This window comes from Engraulis encrasicolus, chromosome 15, assembly GCF_034702125.1.
Source record: "Engraulis encrasicolus isolate BLACKSEA-1 chromosome 15, IST_EnEncr_1.0, whole genome shotgun sequence".
NCBI lineage: Eukaryota > Metazoa > Chordata > Actinopteri > Clupeiformes > Engraulidae > Engraulis > Engraulis encrasicolus.
In genome coordinates this window covers 36103659-36129638 of record NC_085871.1, presented here as the reverse complement: position 1 = coordinate 36129638, position 25980 = coordinate 36103659, and the positions used below count along the sequence as shown (strand labels likewise).

Here is a 25980-nt window from a genome sequence, read left to right as displayed (position 1 = left end):
CACACTATGCACAGACACACAGACACACAGACAGACAGACACACACACACACACACACACACACACACACACACACACACACACACACACACACACACACACACAAACAGAGAGAGAGAGAGAGAGAGAGAGAGAGAGAGAGAGAGAGAGTCAGAGAGTCAGAGACAGACAGGCAGCTAGACAGACAGACAGACAGACGCACACACGCATGCAGGCAGGCAGGCAGGCAGGCAGGCAGGCACGCACACACACACACACACACACCATTTCCCTTCACTCTGACAAACAAAGTATAGGTTACAGGGGCCTCCAACTGTGCCAGCACCCCCACCTCCCACCCCCCCACTGAGCATCTTAGAGAGGAACCTAGCCTTAGGAGGGCTCTATACTGAGAGAGCTATAGCACGTGTAACGCATATATTAAACACATCGGCATTACACATTAATGACAAATCCAGTTTATGCTTCATTTCAGTAATTGCCTACAGTGGTGATTAAATTTCAAGGCTACTGTACAATGACTGCAGCTCCTCTAATTGCAGAAATAATGTTACTGTATGATACACATGAAGTGGGTTTGACTCCGGGCTTCCACATTAGCTATTCATTTGAAGCATGTCCTCAAATGTATATGATGTGCTGTCTTTTAGTATCCCACTTTTAAACCACAGCACCTGGAGACATGATTTTCTTCACTCTTTGGATATGTTTCAGAAATGAGATGCTGAAAAATGCAGAGTGATCTCCGTTGCCGTATTTTAACGCTATACATCCACTCTAACTTGCCCGCTTTGAATAACACACTGCACTTACTCATTCAACATGTAGGGACTGTGATATACAGCATCGTCAAACGTCTTCAAGCGGACATATTAAACCTCTTCATGAGCCAGTTAGAATTGCTCTATGGGCTATGCGAAACATGTTCATGAAGTTATTTTGTCAAAATCATCCAAAAATAAAGAGATTTCACCATCTGCGTTTCTTGGCAGCTGTGGTCACTGTCGCAGTGCGCTGTTTAGGGCCCTGGCCCCCTTTACTTAAATATAAATAAAGTGTCTACTCCTCCCCACCCTAACGAAGCAGTCAGATGTGGCAATGTCCTCCGCAGTGCACAGGGCACTTAGCTTGGTAAACTAGATGAACCCGTCTGGTGCCAGAAAATATTTTTGCCTGGCGAGCTGGCCTAGCACTGCCCCTGGTAGACCAAATGCGCCTGTGGCACATTGGTTCACACAAATTGCAGAGCATTGGCAACATTCAATTTCATTGTTTTAAAAATACAACCCCGAACGTTGGCACCAATGTCGACCGACGTCCGCTGTTGAGTTACATTTGAGTTCTATTTACGTCGGAGTTGCTCCATTGCTGAACCCACCTGCTGCTATGTTTGCTTGATGCATAAAGTGCACCGGCAGTGTACAGGGGCAATCTAAATTGTCGGAACCGTTATTGCTCCGCAATGCTATCGGAATGTGTAGTGGCCGTAAGAAATTCCAAAATGCATTCTTCAATGACAATGCTCCTTCCGTCTATTGCTGAAATGGCACACTTGTGTCAGTGCACTGAGATTGTAAGTGCGTAGAATTGATGGAAAGTATGAACATTCAGTACACTGAATTGTCAGTGTGGACAACATGGCTGCAACATAATCTCCAAAAATTCCGTGCTCCTGGGCACGGATCTTAAAGGAGAATTCCGGCCAGTTTGGATTCATATCCCATCTTGGGTGGACCGAGGGAAAGGGATGAAAGGGAAAACCGCGAGAAATTTTCATGCCTGCTGCGCAAAGTTGTTCAATTGCGCTGTTTTCGGTTAAAGCCTGGCCCGTCGGGCACGTATTTGACCTGTTTTAAAGCTCCTAGCGTGCATTAAAACCCTTTTGAACGCTTTGGCCGTGGTGTGTGTACCCATACAAGTCGATCTAGTGGTTCACAGTTCCATTAGGTAGCACAGGCACGACACAATAGGAGTTTTCAAAAGTGGCGCACCTACCTCTCTCAGCTTCCGCCTTCCAACCACAAAATGGTTCGCCAAAGTGATACTTCATAGTGCTATAAGGGGGAGATGCTGAGCGCTCTTCTTTGTTAGACAGTGTACTCCAATGCAGGTGCTCTTGAAGTTAAACGACAAAGTCCATTCTTCCAAACTTGTTGGCCGTTGGGCCTACTTCAGGCGACTCTTGCATAGAGACAAGGAGTAGTATGGTGTTAAGTGATTTAAAAACCCTTTATTATAACTGGGGTACATAACTAAAAACGCCAACCGGTTTCAACCTCACAGGGTCTTCATCAGGGCGTGACGAGAAAGAGTTAATTTGCGTGACCTTTTATCAGTTCACATGGTCACATGATGGTTCCGCTAGGGTACATGGATATTGTAATTTTCAGTGAAAGTATGAAAGCACATTGATATAAACACTGCAATAGAAAAGTATAGTATTAAAGAATAGTTAAGTATAATAAAGCGTGGTATTGCGCATGGGCTACCTAGCGATTAAGGAGTAGCCTACTCAAATACATGCACATATTCAGACATATCAGGCATAAAAAGGAGGGTCATCCATACTTATAGTGGTCATTCAGTCATTACAAGAAAGGTCTAAAATCTATTTCCTCATTGAGGCCTGGGTAATTCATTGCATCCAACGTATGAATCCAGAATGTTTCCTTTTGTAACAATGTTTTGAGGCGGTCACCCCCCCTAGGGGCCGTGGGGATGTGTTCCAGGGCTTCAACTTTTAGTGCCCTGGGATCACTGTTGTGCGCGCTCTGGAAATGTCTGGCCATCGGGTAGTCCTCATTGTTGGTGCGTATTGCGTACTTGTGTTCGGCTACCCTTTCCTTCAGGCGCCTCTTCGTACGGCCAACGTAAAAACAATTGCAAGGGCAAGAGAGACGATATACTATGTGCGTGGTGTTGCAGTTCACAAAGTGTTTGCATTTGTAAACGTGTTTTGTTTTGAAGTCAGTCCATTCCTTGTGTTGCATAATATTCGAGCAATGGTTGCATGAGGATTGTAAGCATTTAAAAGTTCCAACAGGTTTTTTCAGCCAAGTGTCATTCTTGCGCGCGGGGAGGTAGCTGCGTGTGAGCTTGTCCCGTAGGCTGGGAGCGCGCCTGTAGCAAAACGTCGGCATATTTCTAAACGTGTCGTGCAGTGAAGGGTCGCTTCTTAAAATGTCCCAGTTTGATTTGATAATTTGTCTGATTTGTCTCGCTTGGGAGCTATGTTTAGTGACAAAGCAAATGGTGGGTTTTTTCTTCCTTCTGCTTCCTTCCTACAGACTTCAGCTACAACTCTGCGACATGCCACATGCAGAAGTTCTCAGACGACACTGCAATTGTGGGGTGTATCAGAGATGGTCAGGAGGAGGAGTACAGGGGACTGGTTGACGACTTTGTGGGATGGTGTCAAAACAATCAGCTGCACCTGAACACCACCAAAACCAAGGAAATGGTAGTTGATTTCAGGCGCTCCATCCCACCCTTGGTGCCTGTCTCTATTGGGGGAGAGAAAGTGGAGACTGTCAGCACTTACAAGTACCTAGGAGTGCACCTCGACAATAAACTGGACTGGTCCACAAACTCAGATGCACTCTACAGGAAAGGCCAAAGCAGGCTCTATTTCCTCAGAAGGCTGAGGTCCTTCAATGTCTGCAGTCGACTTCTGCTTATGTTCTACCAGTCTGTCATGGCCAGCGTGCTCTTCTTTGCTGCGACGTGCTGGGGAGGAAGCATCAGGAAGAGAGATGCTGGACGCCTTGACAGACTGGTGAGGAAGGCGGGATCAGTGGTGGGCATGGAAACTGGAGACACTCACCTCAATAACCGAGAGCAGAACACTGAGCAGACTAGACTCTATTATGGACAATCAGCATCACCCCCTTAACGCCACCTTCACTAACCAACTGAGTCTGTTCAGCCACAGACTCCGTGCTTTCACCTGCAGGACTGACAGACTAAGGAAGTCCTTTGTCCCATGGGCAATTCAGCTGTTTAACAACACACAGAAGGACACTAAGAAGAACATCATCATAGGGGACTGGACTGCCTGAGATGCCAGAGCTGGCCCAGCCCGGGAAACCTCTTGGTGTGTGTGTGTGTGTGTGTGTGTGTGTGGTGTGTGTGTGTGTGTGTGTGTGTGTGTGTGTGTGTGTGTGTGTGTGTGTGTGTGTGTGTGTGTGTGTGTGTGTGTGTGTGTGCTGTCCAATAACTGCACTAAGGAACTTTTGACCCTTGACCACTGGACATACTTGTTTTTCCTGCTTACCACAAGCAAAGACTGTGATCTGTCGGAGCTGGCCCAGTTACTGGGGAACCTCTTTGTGTGTGTGTGTGTGTGTGTGTGTGTGTGTGTGTGTGTGTGTGTGTGTGTGTGTGTGTGTGTGTGTGTGTGTGTGTGTGTGTGTGTGTGTGTGTGTGTGTGTGTGTGTGTGTGTGTGTGTGCTTGCCTAAAACACTTACCTGTACTTTACAGTGACATTGTAAGAATGTTCAACCCCTATCATACTCTGTACACTGCCTACTTCTACATACTATACTATATCATAGATGTATCCATCAACACTTGTTGTCTACCTTAACTGACAGAGTATGTTTTTTTCTGCTTTGGTCTATCCCAACTCACAGAATGTCTTTTTGCACAATTACCTTTTCTACATTTATCTCTATTATTTTATTTTATTTTCCCCACCCTGATGACTATTCCTGTGTTTATTTTTGTCTTGAAATGTCCATGTGGGCTTTTGTGTATTTGTGTATTTATGTAAGCTACTGGATACCTGAATTTCCCCCTGGGGATCAATAAAGTTACTCTACTCTACTCTACTCTATTGATGACGTCATGATCTTGTTTAAGGGAAGTGAGAGAGATCTTTTAGAATTTCATAAATACTTGAACAATACTAATAAAAATATAAAATTATCATTGGATTATTCTAAGGAACAGATCAACTTTTTAGATCTCACTATCTATAGACAAGATCAACGACTACACACTAAACTATTCAGGAAGCCTACTGACCGTAATTCTATCCTACACTATCAGTCGTTCCACCCCCAACACCTGAAAGACAATATCCCATATGGACAATTCCAAAGATTGAGGAGGATTTGTGATGAAGAAACAGAGTTCGAAAAACAATCCGATGCCATGGCAAAACGTTTCCGGGACAGATCATACAAAAAGTCTGTTGTGCGCGCAGCTCAGGCAAAGGCCACTTCCATCAACCGCCAGAGCCTTCTCCAACCCACCAGCAGAAGGAAGAAAAAACCCACCATTTGCTTTGTCACTAAACATAGCTCCCAAGCGAGACAAATCAGACAAATTATCAAATCAAACTGGGACATTTTAAGAAGCGACCCTTCACTGCACGACACTTTTAGAAATATGCCGACGTTTTGCTACAGGCGCGCTCCCAGCCTACGGGACAAGCTCACACGCAGCTACCTCCCCGCGCGCAAGAATGACACTTGGCTGAAAAAACCTTTTAAATGCTTACAATCCTCATGCAACCATTGCGCGAATATTATGCAACACAAGGAATGGACTGACTTCAAAACTAAACACGTTTACAAATGCAAACACTTTGTGAACTGCAACACGACGCATATAGTATATCGTCTCTCTTGCCCTTGCAATTGTTTTTACGTTGGCCGCACGAAGAGGCGCCTGAAGGAAAGGGTAGCCGAACACAAGTACGCAATACGCACCAACAATGAGGACTACCCGATGGCTAGACATTTCCAGAGCGCGCACAACAATGATCCCAGGGCACTAAAAGTTGAAGCCCTGGAACACATCCCTACGGCCCCTAGGGGGGGTGACCGCCTCAAAACATTATTACAAAAGGAAACATTCTGGATTCATACTTTGGATGCAATGAATTACCCAGGCCTCAATGAGGAAATAGATTTTAGACCTTTTTTGTAATGACTGAATGACCACCATAAGTATGGATGACCCTCCTTTTTATGCCTGATATGTCTGAATATGTGCATGTATTTGAGTAGGCTACTCTTTAATCGCTAGGTAGCCCATGCGCAATACCACGCTTTATTATACTTAACTATTCTTTTATATTATACTTTTCTATTGCAGTGTTTATATCAATGTGCTTTCATACTTTCACTGAAAATTACAATATCCATGTACCCTAGCGGAACCATCATGTGACCATGTGAACTGATAAAAGGTCACGCAAATGAACTCTTTCTCGTCACGCCCTGATGAAGACCCTGTGAGGTTGAAACCGGTTGGCGTTTTTAGTTATGTACCCCAGTTAAAATAAAGGGTTTTTAAAATACTAAACACCATACTACTCCTTGTCTCTATGCAAGAGTCGCCTGAAGTAGGCCCAACGGCCAACAAGTTTGATACTTTATAGTAATCCATTTTATTTTTGTCCACCAAAGACGAGCCAAAGGAAACATGGCACCATGTCCTGTGTTGTTATTGTCTTGCAGATTCACTTCTCACTAAACGCAGTTTTGTGACGTCACGGCGTCACATGACTCCTGGAAGGAACGCACATTCGCTCATCCAGTTATTATACAGAAGCGAGAGAGAGAAGCGCTGTCGCAATATACTGTTTGATATTTTGAGATGGATCCTTCGTTGGGGTCTGGTGGTTCAATGAAGAGTTTGGTGGCCATGGTTATCTTTTTTGAACCAGAATATTTGTTACAGATAAATAATTATTGCATTGTTACATTGTCCAGGAACACAGAATTTTGCCAAAATTCCGTGCTCCTGGACACGGATTTTGTGTTCTTAACATCCATGTCCAGGAGCACAGAATTTTTGGAGATCAGGCTGGTGTGGACTGCGCGGACTGAAAGATACTGCCCTAAGTGCACAAGTGCACCATTTGAGATATACTCCTTTACATGTTTTTTGAATATGTGTAGCGAGTTATCAGGGAGGGCTTTGCGCTGTGGTTACACACCTGTGCTGGTCTACTATGTAAAGTTTGAACTGGTTTGATCACCAACTGTTGGTTTCAGAGCTTTGTCAAAGATTTTCTTCGTAGAGTAAGATAATTCAAACTCCGCACACCCAATGCAAAGGAGCTGTGCTCAAGTTCAGTCTCTTAACCCCTTAAGACAAAGCATTATAAATGAGCTGTTACCAGAATGCCAATGACCACGTTGTAATGTATTACTAAAGTCCCTGAGCACTGTCATAGTAGTGTTGTACTAAAGTAGTTAACTTTCAATGTCTATTACAGCGTGCCACAGGAAGTACGGCGTGCATTAAGGGGCTACGGTGACGTTCTTCTTCTTCTCTTTCTGTGGCACTTGGTGATGGCTTGCATGAGATGTGCGCCAAGGGGGCGCCAAGAGAACAGCTGCCAGGGAACTCGATTCTCATCCTAAAGTCTTCAAAGGTCTTCTTATTTATTTTTTTTAAATGTAGGAGCTATTATGCCTTTATTTGATAGGACAGTCTGAAATGGTGACAGGAAGCAAGTGGGATAGAGAGATGGGGTGGGAACGGGAAATGACCCCGTCCGGACTCGAATCGGGGTCCCCGTGGGCATGCAAGCCCAAATGTGGGGGGCTTAGTGCACTGCACCACAGCGCTCCCCCTTCAAAGGTCCTCTAACTGAAGGTCTCCTAAAGGGGCGTTCACATGACATCACATGGATCCAGGAAATGCACAGGTTTGACGAATCTTACTCTACTAGACAATGCTTTGGCTTCATCAATGGTGCTGTGCCAGATTACACTTCATGTTATAGTCCCGCAAGTCAGGCTACACTGGATTTATAGTTGGTACTTGGGATGTTCCATGATGATGAATATCACAGTTATGCAGGACTTTCCTTTGCCATGGAAGCCCCACATGTGTTTGCAGATTGGTTTCTGTGTGTCTGTGTGAGTTTGAGAGAGAGAGATAGAGAGAGAGAGAGAGAGAGAGAGAGAGAGAGAGAGAGAGAGAGAGAGAGAGAGAGAGAGAGAGAGAGAGAGAGAGAGAGAGAGAGAGAGAGGGTTTGCCATGCCTGCTCCAGTCTCTCCATACACAGATATTTACAAAAACAGAGAGGGTGCCACCAAACAGATGACTGCTAAGAAACGCTCCACACAAACACACAAATACCCCCCCCCCCCACACACAGACACACACATAGAGAGAGAGGATGCCACCAAACATACCACAACTGCCGCCAACCGCTCCCTGCTGGTCCCAGCACAGCTGTCTGACAGGCGTGCAGCTAATCTGAGGCATCAGCCCTGGATTAAACCCCATGCCATGTTAAAAAAAAACATCACTGCTGCTTCCTCCCACACTAGGCAAGGCAAGGCAAGGCAAATTTATTTGTATTGCGCATTTCATACACAGGTGCAAGGAAATAAATTAGAGTCAAAGAACATTTAAAACATTAAGATAAAACATAAGGTAATAATAATAATAATAATAATCAAATAAAAAATAAACATAAACATAAAAATAATAAGAATGGTAATTATATAATTTAAGCTAGGGGAAAGCATCTGAGAAAAGCTTTGTCTTGAGTCTACATTCAAAGCTATCAATAGTGGGTGCATTTTTTACGCCATCTGTAAGCTGGTTCCAAAGCTTTGAAGCAAAGCATTCCCTAGCATTCCCGACCATGAAACACGGCCCATTATTTCAGACTTATTACAGTGACCTGCAGCCATTTTGTCTTTTGACGTTTCAGTATTTGAACCAGGTATAATTCAATTCAATTCAATTCAATTCAATTTTGTTTATTTGGCAGACACTTGTCCAAATCGAAGTTGCATTTGGTGGCATAAACACATATAGTATAGTGGGCATTATTTTGGATACGGTCCAGGGGTCCGTTTCTCGATTCTTGTCGTTGCTAACCGTCTTAAGACCGTCTCAAGACCGTCTCAAGACGTAACACCATTCCCTTGGATTTAGTGGTGAGCGTCGCTGTCGAGAGAGAGTTGAGTCGCTCTTACGAAGGACGTTGCTACCGTTGTTAGCAAAGACGCTTTCGAGATACGGACCCCAGAACCGGGATGGGCAACTTTCATGAGACGGACAGCCACATTTTTTCATAGCCACCATCAGATGACCAAGGAACTAATTGCTATCTCAACATTTTCAACATGACCTCTGAAAAACAACCATGGGACAATTTGCAGCAATGGTAGCCCCATAATGCACACCGTGCCATCAGTGGCACGCTGTAATAGTCATTGAAAGGTTAATTACCATAGTATTACTCTAGGGCCTTTAGTAATGCACCATGACCCGGTCATTGCCATTCTGGTAACAGTAAATTTATAACGCTGTGGTTTTATGAGTTAACATTGTGAATTAGACGTAAGAATGAGTAGATTTTCACAACAAGTAAGTAAGGCTAATATGACCACGGATGTGATTGCAACTCACAGAGTTCAAAGTGTGGTTGGTTGCTCGCTGACTGCAAACATTGTCTGGAAGGAATAGGACAGCTCTCTACCAGCCAACAATAAAAATACATCAGACTGGTTGTAGTGGTTTAAAAAAATCAGGTCATTATTCATTATTTTTTGTCTTGATTGTGTTTCAGCTATGGGCCGCACTGAGTGAGCATGTAGCATGCATGTAGCCCAGATCTAGAATGTCATGATGCCAAATTCAAAATTGTCTTGGAAATTATAGAAGAGCTCTTCTCCAAAACGCTATATCCACCATGTTTGACTTCTTGCCTTTTTTTATTGGAATTGACTGATAAGTAGTCCTATCATCTATGTGTGAATTCTTGCCATTCAAATGCTTTGAAAACATGCTTTTTAAACCTCTATAAAATGCATTTTGTTATGCAATTCAACGGAATGCCCAATACAAAAATTTAAATTTCCCAACATTTTATAAAATGGATATATCTCATTTTGGAAAAGAGCTCTTCTACCAGCAAGTACATGTTGTGTCATTGGCGTTTTAGCAGAGGTGTTCTGCTAAATGTTTTTTGTCAAAGCTCCTGAGATTCTGGTGAGGCTCTGAGGAGCTGAACGGATCTTGTTGTGTTGAGACACTGTACATTTTCTTTGGATGCTGACCTAATATCTCATTGAATTGACTTAGTGTTTCATAGCAGGTAAAATCATAAACGGACTGCATTTATATAGCTCCTTTCCACTCATTCGAGCACTCAAAGCGCTTTACATTGTATGCCTCACATTCACCCATTCAGACTCACCTTCACACACTGGTGGCAGTGGCTGCCACGCAGGATACCACCCTGCCTCCAGGAGCAACTTGGGGTTAAGTATCTTGCACAAGGACACATCGATGGGGTCAGGCAGAGCGGGGCTTGAACCTGTAGCCTTCTGGATGCTGAACAACTCCCTATATTTTGCACCATTTGTAGGACGGGTGGGTGCTAGTGCTAGAAATAACGCACAGTGATCCGTACAGCGCCACCTCGCAGAATGGCGTTTCCGCAATCAAAACAATGCCATTCGGTGTGATGGCAACCATCACACGTATTGAATGGCTCATGTGAAAGAGGAGGTTGTCGTCTTCAAAATAAGACCACATCGACTTACAGTGGAGCATTGTGGTTAATGTATGGATTGATTATTTGTGCCAAGTGCCGGTTAGCCATGAGCCGCTAGCTTCCGTCGGCCTGAACAAATAAGTAACAGTATTCCGTACATCTGATTTACCTTAAAATGCTGCATTAGCAATGGTTTTCATGCAATTATAATGTTGGTGTGTTTGTTTGTTGTCAAACTATCCCTTCAAAACAGAGTTTGAATGACTACAACACGGTAAAGATAACTTTGAAAGCAACATGCATGCTAGCCGGAAGTAGCTTGTTGCAACCTTGTTGCAACAAGCTACATTGCAGCCAAGAACGGCACTTCCATACGCGGTTGCTATGTTATTTTTACCGTGTTATATTCACTTAAACTCTTCATGGAACGAATAACAATTAGTTTAGCACTTCACAAACACATACACATTAGATCGGTCATGAAAACCATTGGTAGTGCACCGTTTTAATGTAATGAAGTTGTACGGAGTACTGTTACTTATTTGGTCAGATGTGTTCGGAATACTGTTACCTATTTGATTTAATCAATCAACCCATACATTAACCACCGCAATTCTAGTTGGTCTTATTTTGAAGACGACAACCTCCTCTTTCAAATGAGCTATACAATAGGTGTGATGGTTGTCATCACACTGAAAAGTTTATTTTAATCGCGAAAACAGCATTCTGCGAGGAGGCGCCGTACAGAACACCGTGCGTTGCGTTCTACACATCTTTTTGCAGCGGGACACATCGTCAACTGTGTACCTGGGTGACATTGGGTGTTTCGGCCACTTAACACAATATACCATCTGCTGAGGCAGGCCCACCACAAGTTAGTAGTATGCTAGTCAGTAGCATAAATGGATCGTCCATCATCAATGTCATTTTATACAAAGAGCTAAAGTCATGCTTCTCTGGAAGAATCCATGAAGTAAAATTGACCTAGGTTGCAATAAATCATATTGTGTGTGTAGTATTATATTGTATTTAGATTAATATTTGAAAACACAAGACAGGTGGGATACACCCAGGATAAGTGTTTACGTTACGAAATATGTACCTTTCCCCAAAAAAAGTCTCTCCGCCAGTCAATCAGAAAGGTCAGGAGGAAGAAGAAGGAGTGAAAAACAGCTTTTAGCACCTGTTGAAGATGTAGCACCTTTAGCAGCATGCCTGTTTTTCATCCTCAGCATCACTTCCCACATCCCTCTGTACCCACTTTCCCTCCTCAACAGGGGCGGAGCTATTAGGGAGGGCGAGCAGTGCACTTGCCCCTGGGCCCAGGGCCCTCCGGTATTGGTGGTGGGGGCCCTATTGTAAGCTTGGCAAGCTGTAATAATAATAATAATAATAATAATAATAATAATAATAATAATAATAATAATAATAATAATAATAATATTTGTATTTGTATGGCACTGTATCATACAAGGCATGCAATTCAAAGTGCTTAACAAATGTGAAAAAAAACATCATTGTTAGAGATGGATTTAAAAGGAGTATAAAGTATAGGGGGCCCTATAAGTATCTTGCCCTGGGGCCCCGTGTGCAGTTGTTCCGCCACTGCTCCTCGCATCCCTCGCTCCCATCCATCCATCCATTCATCCATCCATCAAAGCACTACATGGTTCACAGAGTTCGTGAGAGCTGGGGCGGGATGGAGCGGCACAGAACATCACAAACCCATTAGCAACAGGCTGCAGCAGAGCGAGTGACACATCTCCGCTGAACTCCAAATCTCCAGAGTGCGGCTCAGCAAACTTATTGTGTGTGCTGTATGTTTTTTTTTTTAAGTGTCTACTTCACGGAAAATTGTGCAGTGATAAATCAACTCGTAGAGAACCAATTTAACATCTAGGGTGTATTATATTTGGTCCTGTAGTAACTCTCAAAGTGTTGAATTTTCACTTCAATTTTCACTGCTTTTTATGCAGCCACGGAGTGACACATCCCAGATGAACTCTAAATTTCCAGAGTATGGCTCAGCAAACGTATCGTAATAAAGAAAAAAATCATCTACACACTAAAATAATGCAGTGTTAACTTAACTCTATTCTGAGAATTTATGTGGTCCCACTCAATTATAATGTTAAATTCAGCTCTTTGAGTGTTGACTTGACACTGCGATGCCATATACTGAAACTGTGTTGAATTCAACTATGTAAGTCCATGCAACACTAACAGAGTTGAATTATACGTATGAATATATTCTCCGAAAAGCGTGGAATCAGCACAGCATTTTTACGGTGTACTTCTTTCACTTCTCTCTCTTCTTCATTTTGCCTCCTTCTGATCCTCACATCATCTGACTCAAGACTCCTGGGGCCTCATTTATCAAGCGTTCTTAGGTACAGATCTGTGCGTAAAGCGTGCGTGCGATCATTCCTGAGCAAAGTATGGGATTTATGAACGTGTACTTGAACGTAGAAATGTGCCTAAATCTACGCACACCTCAGACCATGCGTGCGAGTGGAAGAAACACGAAATTGCAAATAATATTGACCGTGCAAGGTACAGCTTGCTTTGAATGACAATGGAGTATGACAGTGTGCTATTTTACAGTGTTTTCGTCCATGTGTGTCTCCTTCTTTTACTTATTTTGAAACACTGTCCTCCTCCTGTCGAAAGCACCTCCACTTCTGCTGCGGAAATGTTTCTATCTCCAATTTTCCCGCCAGCGCTTCGACTGGCGCGTGTGTCCGCGTGTGTTCATGTGTGTCCAAACAGGGTGGCGCCTTCGAATTCACATGGCATTTGAATATATTTCAATACCATATATGGCTACTTGGAGGCGTTTCGGGATGCAAATTACCCCGAATGTGCGCGTGCACAGTGATTTGGAAGGTGTGGGATTTATCATGCAGACGTGTGCGTAGGAACAGCCAACACACGTTTCATAAATCCCGATTTTTCTGTACTTGCGAACATTCTAAATTTCACTCGTAAGACACACTTTAGAAGACATTCTACGAACTGATGATAAATGAGGCCCCTGGGGGTTCCTAAAGTGCTGTCTCTCTCTACCCAGGAAGCTGAAAGTCATGGAAGACGAGGAGGAGGAGGAGGAGGAGGAGGAGGAGGAGGAGGAGGAGGAGGAGGAAGAAGTTTTTGGGGGTTCACGGTTGAGCGGACCTCCACTGCTGAGCCGAGAGCGACGGAGGCGTGAGTAAGAAGGTGATGAGGTGTGGAGACATCGATATGCACTCGAGTGCTCAGAGCTGTCCTTTCACATGACATGACGCCTGCTAGCTACTACAGTGCGGTACGCTGACTGCGCACGAGTCGAGTTTATAAAGCTGCAAGTGTGATGAAGTCAAAGGAGGTTATTGCAGACAGTGCTGATTTTATCACAATAATACATGAGGATATTTTACGCTTTAGTTTACAGTGACACAATGTGAAAACCACATAATGGAAGGGAACCACAAGTGTTGTACAAAGTCTAACTATTATTAGTAGTATAGCATTAGTACTTTATAACGCATGTTGTATACATATACATACATATATGGGCAGCAGTGGCCTAGTGGTTAGAGAGTTGGTCTTTCAATCTAGGGGTTGCAGGTTCGAATCCCCCCTGACCACCTAACCCCACATTGCTCCAGGGACTGTAACCAATACCCTGAAAAAATAGTAACTCCTAGTCGCTTTGAATAAATGAAAGTGTCAGCTGAGTGCAATGTAATGTAATATGTCTTTCATGTTTTTGGTTGTCTGCCTGAAGATGATCCACTTTTGCCTCTTTTCCACTGTTGGTTTTCTGTTAGGCCTACAGCCCAACCAAGTGCGACTGGGCAGCCACATTTTGTTTTTCGAATAGGCGCGACAGACCAATCATGAAGCAATAAGTGGCAGCCGAGTCGCGCTGTGTCGAGCTGTAGGCCTACCAGAAAAAAACAGTGGAAAAGAGGCATTTGTCCTGGGATTCTCAAATCATTGTTTAATGTAGTGTTCAAACAGTAGAAATACGAATGTCCCATTTCCCATGGTAATTACAGGAACATTTGGTTTAATTGCTGCTGACCTTATCATAAGTAACCATGCTTTGGGTAACCTGCGCTGTATTGATCAACCGTTCATACACATATGCTTTGAGGCCATTTTCCATTTGTTGTTATAGTGAGCCATTTGGATATCGACTTGAAAGCTCATTAATAAAATACAACACTCCTCACTCTTTGCTGCACTGTTACCAGGGCCACTGACAGCTTTTGCTGGGCCCAGGACAAAGTCATCTGAAAGGGCCCCCGATCCAATACATACAATGTAATGGGGACCCAAGTCTGGGCCCACTGTCTCCCTGGGGGGCGGGACAACATACCCGTTTGTCCCCCCCTGCCAGCGGGCCTGAGTGTTACAGCCCAGAGGTCTGGGCTTGGCATTCTTTGGTGACTGATTCTAATCGATAGCTATGATGGCTGGAAGGTGTTTTGCTGTCAGTTTCTGGCTGTGTCAGTCCATACAGGCTCCATAAGGAGAACATCCAAGAGGGATAGAAGGATCAAAAGGTCTCAGCACGTGGACGGCCCATTGGGATGAGGAAACCTACACCACTTAAAATGTGTTTGTGTGTGTGTGTGTGTGTGTGTGTGTGTGTGTGTAGGGAAGCTTACAGGGTGGGGTGGGGGGGCAAACAGGCCAGTTGTCCCGTGGCCAGGGAGAGAGGGGGCCCTGGGTCCTCATCAATTACATTGTATGTATTGAGAAGATGGCCCTTTCAGAGGACTTTGTCCTGGACCCAGCAAAAGCTGTCAGCGGACCTGTGTGTGTGTGTGTGTGTGTGTGTGTGTGTGTGTGTGTGTGTGTGTGTGTGTGTGTGTGTGTGTGTGTGTGTGTGTGTGTGTGTGTGTGTCTAGATCCATATCCATGGTGGCCTCTTTGAGATTACACTCGGCCACAGGTGTCACCTCTCACCTGCCTCTGGTTGCCATGGTGCCTTAACCCTTGGAACTCTGGGAGCCCAGACTCAACATGGGGCTTATGGGGTGTGAAACGCTGACCAGCGCTGCTGTGATTAAAGAAAAAAAGCCAGCCCTTTGGGGAGCTCCTTTCTGTGCTTTCTTCTCCATCTTTCTTTCTTTCACCTCCTCTCCTTCTCCCTGCGTTTCCCTTGCACCTCTCCATGAGTCCCTCTGGTCTCATTTTCCTCTTCCCCCTCCTGCTTTCTCTCTCTCTCTTTCTCTCTCTCTCTCTCCTGTATCTCTTGACCTCCCGCCTCCCGTGTTCTTTCCCTCTCTGCTGCTTGTCCCTCTCTCCCTGTTTTTCGTGCTATTTTTTTCTGTGTCTGTCACTCTGTCCTCTCCTCTTTCTCACCATGGCTTTCCATTATCCCCACAGCGAACAGGGGGAGATGTGCAGGGTCACACTGGGCACACTACACACAGTGCTCATGTGATACCACGCTTCTGATGGGGATACAGGCAAGATACTTCGTCTTGTGCTTTCACATGGTGTGTTATGTTGAAACCAGGACTTTGAAACAGAATTTGTTTGGTTCGTTCCGAACTCAAACAGACAAGAAAGATTTACATTACATAGCACTACACTTAGCTGACGCTTTTATCCAATGCGACTTACAGTCTCTGGAGCAGTGTGGGGTAAGGTGCCTTGGTCAAGGGCACCTCAGCCACGGATTGAGATAGGGATTGGAAGGTCGAACCTGCAACACTCTGATCTAAAGCCCATCTCTTTAACCACAAGGCTACGGCCGATTGACAGACAACACTATTTTTGTACATCTCTTAGGTAACGACTTGAAGACTGTAGACCAGGGGTGTCAAACTCAGGCCCGGGGGCCAAATCTGGCCCGCGGAGCCATTTTGTTCGGCCCGCAAGATCATTTCAAATGTGTATTACACTTGGCCCTTATACCGTACATCATTAATGTATAGCGTAACAAGACTTGAACATGACATTTGGTGTGTCACAGGATGTGCAGACACATCTGAACTATAATATACAGTATGATGGGAAAGAGTGTGTGAAACTATGAGTATGAAGTGCATGTACGCACAATTTTAGTCTTAAAAAAATATAAATCCCGGCCCGCGACTTCATTATAGATTGTGATTTTGGCCCTCAGTCAATTTGAGTTTGACACCCCTTCTGTAGACCTTCTGATGGTCTGGGCCTCGTTTCCCTATAACGATGGTTCTTAGCCTTACGTGTGTCGTTAACCAGTGATCCTACGAATGTTCTTAGATTTTCTACGACTGTTTCCCAAAGACATTCGTACATGAACGCGCGTGCACAGCCTCTAAGATCATTCGTAGCGTCGCTCTTAAGGATCGCTGTCCATTTACGTGGTGCTGAAGTGTCCTCGGAGTGAACTGCGCCGTCATCTGCTGCTAAACCATTTACAAAAAGTAAGGCGTGTGTAAGTGTCAAAAGTTGCTCTCCATAAAAGGTGGAATACATTTGTAGCTGTTTGCAACTATTGATAGGAGTTATTGTTGGCAAATGAAATAAAATGCACACAAACAATGAAATCATGCAAAACTCCCAACTGACGGTAATAACCATGAGCTACGCCGTTAAGACCCAGATAAAGCAGTTGGCTACTGCAGCTTAATAGGCCTATTTAAGAAGACAAGTAGGCCTAGTTGGAGTTCCAAATTGGGATGCGCAAAGTTACAACCTCAAGGCGTTCAAGGCTTGACAACTGTCGGGAGCACGTCAGCATGCTGTTATGAAAAACAATGTCCATCAACATTGACACATCCCCTCGCTGCCTTTTTGTTATTGCTTAGCCTACTAGAGTCGGAATAGGGAGAGCAGAGCTTGGCACATGTGGTGAGCGGTGCGCAAAGTACCGTGCGCTCAAGGCTTTCACAACTGTGAGGACATTTTTGCACGGCAGTCTGCTGTTATTAAAACAAAAAATCTACACGAATCCCCATCGCTGCCTTTTTTGTCATAGCTTACCCTTCGCCTACAACTATCATGTATTTTCTGCGTCGCCTTCCCTTACTTAGGCTACTTGAAAATGAAAGAGGGTGCAACAACTCGCTGACCATTTTTCTTTAAAAAAAATAAATAAAAAATAAAACAAATAAAGTTTCATCACCACTCATCAACACTCTTGTCTCTGGTTTCCGAAGCCCCTTATTCATTTTGCCTTGTTCTTGTTCATGAAGCACCCACACAAATTATGATTTATCACAGTTTAATTATGCCCAGGTTTATCAAACACAGTCGAACTATTTTACTACCTGTAACATATTTCCAAACACATTGCTTTTATTTTATAGGCCTACACATCCACAATTAATGTTACCTTCTTATTTTCGTTGCAGTGTCAACTGTGCTGCCATGATATTTACACTCCCGTCTTAAAACATCAACTTGAAGTGCAAGTTTCCTCTTTTCCTATGGGTGTCTTCACTGTGCCATGCCACTCGCGTCTTAAAACAGCAATCTTATGCGCAGGTTTCTTCTTTTCCCTTCATATCCTGTGGGTGTCTCCACTGTGCCATGCCGCTATGATCAATCTTAGCGCGTTAAGACTACTCTAGACCACTCGTGGATTGCTCTTAGAGTTACGTGTCAACCTGCGATGGTTCTTAGCTAAGTTGGCTTTGGGAAACGCTCCGTGAGCTCTACGATGGTGTTACGTGTAAACTTAAGTAGCACGTAGCGTTAAGTAGTACTTAAGGCCCTTTCGGAAACGAGGCCCTGGTAGTAAAACTCTCCAAGGTCTATCCATGAATTGAGTGGACTAAACAGGAAGTAAACCTCAACAGGTTATCCTACACAGACTAAACCATAATTAACTGGTTACCATATTTTTTTTGTTCCGGTTCTGTTTTGGTTCAAAGCAAAATGGGAAAAGTTTATGGTTTTCGTATTTTTTTAACCTGTTTAAAGCCATGGCTTAAACCTTATCAAATACAACACCGTCACATTAAAGCACAGTTGAAACATAGAAAACGCTCCCGTTCCATTTGCTATTTAGTATAACATATAATTATTGACAACAGCTAATTTGCAATGGGGGTTGTCTTTGGACTGGAGCAATGTATTTCAACTGAAAGTGTGTGTGTGTGTGTGTGTGTGTGTGTGTGTGTGTGTGTGTGTGTGTGTGTGTGTGTGTGTGTGTGTGTGTGTGACCAGAGGGAGTGTGTTTTGAAATGTGTGTTCATGTGTGTTACACTTGTCTTGAGGTAAGAAGTATAATTGCTAATATACTAAACTTAATGCATTTAATTACACCTACAGGGCTACATGCTTACAGACTAGGGCTGCACAATTAATCGAAAATAATCGAAATCATGATAAAATCGTGAAATCGAAGTCTTGATTTCAATCGTGATTTAATCGTGGCAATAGTGACCTCCCTTTGAGAGCGTCCTTGAAGCCAGAACATATTGACAGGCTGGTGTTTCTGGACAGAAATCTGTTCACCTATGTTTCAGGCTATTGCCTTTACATAATTATTACAATTCATTTTATTTTGCTCATACCATATATAATTCATTCTTGGTTATATTTCATCTTGTTATAATTTTCAGAAAAATCTGCAAAAAATCTATAATCGTGATTAATAATCGTGATTACGATTTTGACCAAAATAATCGTGATTATGATTTTTTCCATAATTGTGCAGCCCTAATACAGACGCATATGAACATAATACCTACGCACGCACGCACGCACGCACGCACGCACGCATACACGCATACACGCGCACGCACACACACAGGTACACGCATGCACGGACCCACACACCCGCACGCGCGCACTCACACACAGAAAATGACAACCTCCAGTGACAGACGACAAGACCCATGATTTTTCATAATAAAGTTTATTCTATATTACAAATAGTACTTTGTTCTTGACTGCAAAATAGGAATGCATTATATTTACATACACAGGTATACAATTAATTATAACAAAGTTAGAGAAGCTCGCCTTTTATCCACCCGGTGTCCTGTTGTTGTTGTTGTTGTTGTTGTTGTTTCCCCCCCACATTTTGACATTTATTTTTTTCCCCTTCTAGTAACAGGTATGTCATCATCTTTCGTCATCATTATAGTAGTCATCATCAAATTGGGACATAGTAAAAGTCTTTTCTACCTTGCTTCTGGAACACCCACTATAACACTGAGCTCTAGAAGGACGCTTTTTCAAGTTCTTAAGAAACGTTGAAGGTGGAAGCTTTATCTGACCTATAGTGGGCAAGAGGTAAGAGGGGAGGAAGAAAGGGTTTGGAGGGAATGGAGGGGGGAAGGGAGGGTTGTTAAGGGATTGGTGCGTCCTAGTTAGAACGTCGACCATTGCAGCGTTACATGGAGAAAAACAAAAAAACGAAATAGGATCACAACAAAGTTGTGAGACTCACGTCATAAGGTGGTCCCAAGAATGGCTTGCCACCGGTGACAAAAGAAAAATAGCAAAACAAAGCCTTCTGTCATTACCATGGCAACGGGGCTTTGATAACGGGCTTACTTAATAAATACGCTCTCTTGTATGATAATGTGTAAAAACTAAACACGGTGGTATATTATCGACCCTGAGAGGCCAGGGGATCATTTTGGATTTGTACATATACCAACTTGTGACATTGAACAGCCACAAATCTAGGCCCCTTAACCCGAAGGTTATCATGATATATATGTACATCGCATACTGCACTCTTGTTAACTGTAATCATGGATGGGTTGAGTTTTGAAAAAAATAAACAATACACTTACAAACACATTTGTAAAAAATAACCGAGACTTTAACAAAAACAACGTACACAACTTACAGAAACAGAAACAAAAGAGCAGAAACCAAATTTTGAACAATGCCAAAAAATACTATTTTTTTGTAGGAAAAAATAATTCAGTGCATGGAAGGCAAAATCAGCAGAGGTAATTTGCTACATCTGAGATCAACTCACACAATGCATGATGTACCAAAGAAACTCTAAAAGGAACAGTCAAAAACAAAACATACAAAGGAAACCCACAAATAAATTATATAAAAACACATTGAAAATCTAACTCCATAAAATACATATCTTTCATTTATGTCCTCATAGGTCACATAGGAAAAACTCTGTAATATGTAAACTATGGAGACAGGAAGAACAGAACTAAATTGTCAGAGCAGTTCTTGCACTGCACTGCAAAAATCTTCCAGCAGGTTTTTGAAAACTTGCCAGAAGAAAAATCAGTCAGCATACATTTGTGAAGTCGATAGAGGCTGTCAACTCGCTGAAGGGACAACCTTGACACACATGAGGAAACTATCAACTTTCATGAAGCCACTGGAATGATGAAATAGCATCAGAGAGATGATCTTAAAAAAATAAAGGAGAGAGGAGAGTTTGGTTGTGTCATTGCAAAAAACTTTTTGAGTATTGTTCGATAAATAGTTTTTGATTTGCAAGGCAGTTCCATTTCATAACATCCAAATAGGTCAACATGCAAGGGTATATAGTATATCTGCTTAAAGGTATTTGTATTAAGAAATCAAAAAAATATTTGATCTTTGAACACTTCCACCAAACGTAGTATTTGATGGTCGAATGGGCGCACTGGGATAAAGTTTCCACCTTAACGGAAGTTAAGCTTCAACATGACTATCCGCTTATTTTTTTCCAACTCTGTCTGGTTCCGAGCAAAAGAAAGTAAAAAGAACACATCCACATCATCATGGCAAGGCTTATTTTCTCTAGATTCCATTTTTTGTTCTTTTTTTGTTGGTTTTGTTTCATTTTTTTCATTTTTAAATTGAAGTACATGCGCTTAAAAAGCCAATAAAGACCCAAGGTGGACCTAAGCCGGTCTTCACACATTCACATCACCACATGGGGCACGTTGTCAAGGCAAAAGAAAGGTGAAAGGGCAACGGAAAGGAGGGCAGCTCTAATTGTCTCTCTCTGCCGTCCCTCGTCGGCACTGGGCACGTCTTGATTGTGCTGTTTTTTTTTTCTTAGTTTGTGTTGTTGTTGCGTTTCTTGCGTATTTGTCCCTTTTGTTTCTTTGTTTCTTAGTTTTCGTGTTTGTGTTTGTGTGCGTGTGTGTGTGTGTGTCATGTCAAGGTTTTGGTGGATGTTCGCATATTTGAGGTTCAGCTCTTGAGGCAGGCGAAGATGGCTGGCTGTCCACAAAACAAGGGACAGATTACGACCAAGATTCCCCAACGAAGAGCGCTGGGGATGAGAATGCTTGTCTCCGCCTTTGTGCAAAAAGAGACTGACATGAAGGAAGTGGAGAGGTGGTGGGCAGGGGACGAGGGTCGACCGGAATGCTGAGCCGGAGCGAGTCAGGAGCAGCACGGGGGAATAAGATCATGGAACACGGAACATCTCAAACGTTCCACCGCAGCCCTTTCGAATCGCACACACACTGAGGTCACCAATCACAGTTGTGTCTTTTCCTTGTTTGTTTTTTTTTCAGTTTCACACACTGTAGTTTTTCAGGTCTGACTCACAATAGGGAACAGCAGGGTTGTGTGAACGATATCGGGAGAAGGGTATGGATATTTCGTCATCATCATCATCATCATCATCATCACCATCCTCCTCCTCATCATCATTATCATCATCGTCATCCCTTTTTACTTTCCTTTCCTTTCCTTTGTAGTGGCACTTTTTTTGAAGTTTTTCCTTCAACAAATGTCTGTTTTTTTATCAATAATTCGGGCTCCTTTGGTTTTTTTTCTCTCAATCTGCTGCTGACCAAGTTGCTCATTTCCAAAAAAGTCACACACAGGTCTGTCCATTGACAGTCACAGTTCTTCGCTGTGGCAGTGTGAAGAGGCCGTCTTCAGGAAAAATCAAAGCGGGTTCAAAGGTCAAATCTGACTGCACTACTCTGTATGCCACACACAGTTTTTTTTTGTCCTTGGATCAGTTTGACGGTGGGAAGCTGTCAGATGGTGCCCCTGTCCTCAAATCAATTGTACATATTTTTAGTCCTCTACGTCTTTACCTTGTAAGGTTCCCATTGCCAGCCAAGGAGGAACTGACTGTTAAGATCTGTGCTTTACATTTTTAGACCAGTGAGTCTTCATCCAGTAGCAAAAGGGTGGAATAAAGGGAGGGGCCGGGGAGAAAGAGGAGACGAAGAGAGGAGGAGGAGAAGAAGATAGGAGGAGAAAGACATTCAAGGACAGGAGAAGATACCAGAGAGTAGATGAGAGAAGAGAAAAGGGGGAGATAGCAGGGCAGTGGAGAGCCGACAGAAAGAAAGAGGGGAGAGAAAAGTCAAGAGAGGGTGTTTTCTCCTTTGCATTGGACTGAAGTCAGGTCACTGAGGTTGGGTTGGATGTGTGCTTCCTCTGTGGGGTGGGGTGGGGGGGTGGGGGGTGGGTGTTCAAAACAAAAACAAAAAACAAAAAAAAAACAAAGCCGAAAGAAAATCACACTTGGCATGTTTCCCATGCAATATCTAACAGCAGGACTGTTTTACCCAATTCAGTTTGGTATGAGAAGCTATATCACAAAGGATTGGTGTTTTTTTCATTTGGGCAGGACTGGGCAAATGATTGGAGGTGGAAGGGAGGTGGGCACATTTTGCTGATGTCACAAAGGACTTGTTTTTTCCCCAAAGGTTTTACACAGTCAAAAGTCCAAGGAGTTCAAAACAAAAAAAGTCCTAGAAGCACTAATCGATTCTCTAGAAACCCTACTTTTGGAGTCTTTTTTTTTGAACACGCGTCTTCTTTTTGAAAACACGTGTGGGTTGTGGGATTCCCCATCGGAGACACTCCACCAGCCTCCACCCACATGGATATGTAGAATTCAGGTGACTTGTAGAAGGTACCTTTGTAAACTCCATTTGTTTGTTTGTTTGTTTTGCTGTCTGTCATTTTGCGATAAATGTCCTTGGTAAAGAGATGCATGGTCACTGGGTGTGCAGTCCTTGTATGCATGAACCATTCCTTAGTCCTCCTCTTTGCATGTGATGATGAACGTTTTTTAATAAGGTTCTACAATTAACTGGACTCTAGAAACAGCTTTGATCACTATCCTAATCATAAAAGTCAGAACAAATCGAACAGCCAACTTGGCGGTTTCAAAGACTTTGCTATCAGTGTTATTTTTCAAAGGCAACATAAACATGACGGCTTGCTCACTCTCCTTCTCCAAGCGGTCGAGAGTCCAAAAAAAGAGACGAGGTCACCACAGGTCACCTCGCTCCCTCAGGCAACCCAACTCAACTTCTCCTACGCCGCGGAACAGGAACACAATCTTCCCCCATTGCATCTTGGGAGATGTAGTTCTTGCTTGCCGCGGCTCTCTAGCCCCTTCACCTCTACTCGTCTAGGAAGCAGAGCTAAAGTGATGCAAAAGTTTTTGTTTGTTTGTTTGTTTGTTTGTTTCATCTGTCTGTCTGAGTGGAGAAGTTTTTCAAAAAAAGGAACTTGGTTTTTGTAGTCTTGCAGTCTCTTTAGGAGGAGTTAAACAGAGATATGATGAGATAGATGGACAGGTTCTTCGCTCAGGCACTGACGGGGGCAGGGATTTCCCAGTGTCCTTCTGGGAAATGCGGTCCTCAGCTCTCCATGCTCATGTTGGCCACCACCGCCTCCAGCCGCGCCGCCAGCTTCTGCTTCCTGGCCGAGTCGTCCTGCTGCAGCGCGCACACAATCTGCCAAAAGAGGACGACACAGAGTCAGTCGTATGCAAAGGTAGTGGTGCAAACACCATATATAGAACGCAAGAGAATAGAATAGACAAGGTAGAATAGACAAGGAGAACAGAGTAGAGCAGAACAGAATAACATCAAATATCAGAATGAATGTCAGTCGTATGCAAAGGTAGGGGTACAAAGACCATATATAGAATACATTAGAACATATTAGAATAAAATAGAACAGAATAGATAGAATAGATCAGAATAGAAAATAATAAAATGAAATAAAATGTCAGAATAAAACCAGATTCTGCAAAATTGTTTATCATTTGTTATAATTGTGTTTGAACTGTACAGATTGGAAAGCAGGGGATTCATACATAGTATAGGCCTACTTAATTTATATACAGGAATCGTACTGCAGTCGTAAAATATGTATGATGAACTGCACGTTCCTGTCTAAGCAGTACCTTAACCATGTGAGTGTCTGGGAAGGATGAAAAGTCTATTATACTCCTTGGCATTTAAGTATAACTTTCATTGTATGCAAATTATAAGCATGCGGCAGTGCCAATGACAGGCGAAGCAGTGAAGATGCTTGTCATGCTCGGAGCTGTGTGTGTGTGTGTGTGTGTGTGTGTGTGTGTGTGTGTGTGTGTGTGTGTGTGTGCTGCTAAGGCAAAGAGTAATTAATCTGAAGGATGAACAGACAGGACCTTGAGGCTGCAGGCTTATCTGACTGAATCGATGGCGGCTTGTTGCCTTGGTGACCACAGAGTTTTAGAATGTTGGCTGCTCATAAACACGTACGGTACATACAGGTATACATGGACGTGCGAATACGTATCTCTACTATGGAAAGGTAAGAACACGCACACACACAGACACGCAGGCACACACACACAGACACACACACACACACACACACACACACACACACACACACACACACACACACACACACACACACACACACAATGATTCATAGGCAAAAAAGAAACAACCATAGTGTACCTCTTCAGTGTATTTGCCCACGTAGGAGTAGATCTCGCTGAGGGCGCTCATGCTGTTGAACTCGTTCATGTGCATACGGGACTGCTCAGCCAGGTACGCATTCATGTCCTGGTCACTGATGGCTTGCATCTTGTTGATGTCCGAGTAGTATCTGTAGTATGACACACACACACACACACACACACACACACACACACACACACACACACACACACACACACACACACACACACACACACACAAGCAAACCAAAAGAGGAAGAGAATGGCATTTAGACCGACAGCACTATGAATACATTTGTTGTTTCATCCATATACAGAGGACACACATACACATACGTACATACGCAAACACAACATGTACATACATACACAGTACATATACACACACATACCAAGCTCTCCCACACACACTGCCACCTCTGAAGATGGCCGACTTTCAACATGGCCACAGAGGCGTTAGAATAGATGCCTTGGCATCAACTCTCATCAGTGTGTGTGTGTGTGTGTGTGTGTGTGTGTGTGTGTGTGTGTGTGTGTGTGTGTGTGTGTGTGTGTGTGTGTGTGTGTGTGTGTGTGTTTGTGTGCGTTGTGAGGGGGAGGCGAGTGGCTGGGACTCTTAATGAGGCGGTGCCCTTGAAACACCAACTTTCACTGAGACGCTTTTCTGTTAAAAGACAACCCAGCGCCCACGCGCGCGCGCACACACACACACACAGACACACACACACAGACACACAGACACACACACACACACACACACACACACACACACACACACACACACACACACAGACTCACACACACACTAACACACACACACACACACAGACACAGACACACACAAACTTGTGAAACAATGTTCCCCAAACA

At 43.5% G+C, this 25980-nt stretch overlaps 1 protein-coding gene across 1 annotated transcript in view; it reads right to left on the bottom strand.

Moving 5' to 3' along the window:
• Positions 1 to 22891: 22891 nt before the first annotated feature.
• Positions 22892 to 25980, bottom strand: part of plxna4 (plexin A4) — a 512494-nt gene continuing 509405 nt past the window's right edge. The window contains exons 29-30 of the mRNA XM_063217729.1: positions 25109 to 25259; positions 22892 to 24109 (exon numbers count right to left, since the gene is read on the bottom strand). Of these exons, the coding sequence (XP_063073799.1) occupies positions 24014 to 24109; positions 25109 to 25259 (247 nt within the window). The 3' untranslated portion in view covers positions 22892 to 24013. The remainder of the gene's footprint in view (positions 24110 to 25108; positions 25260 to 25980) is intronic.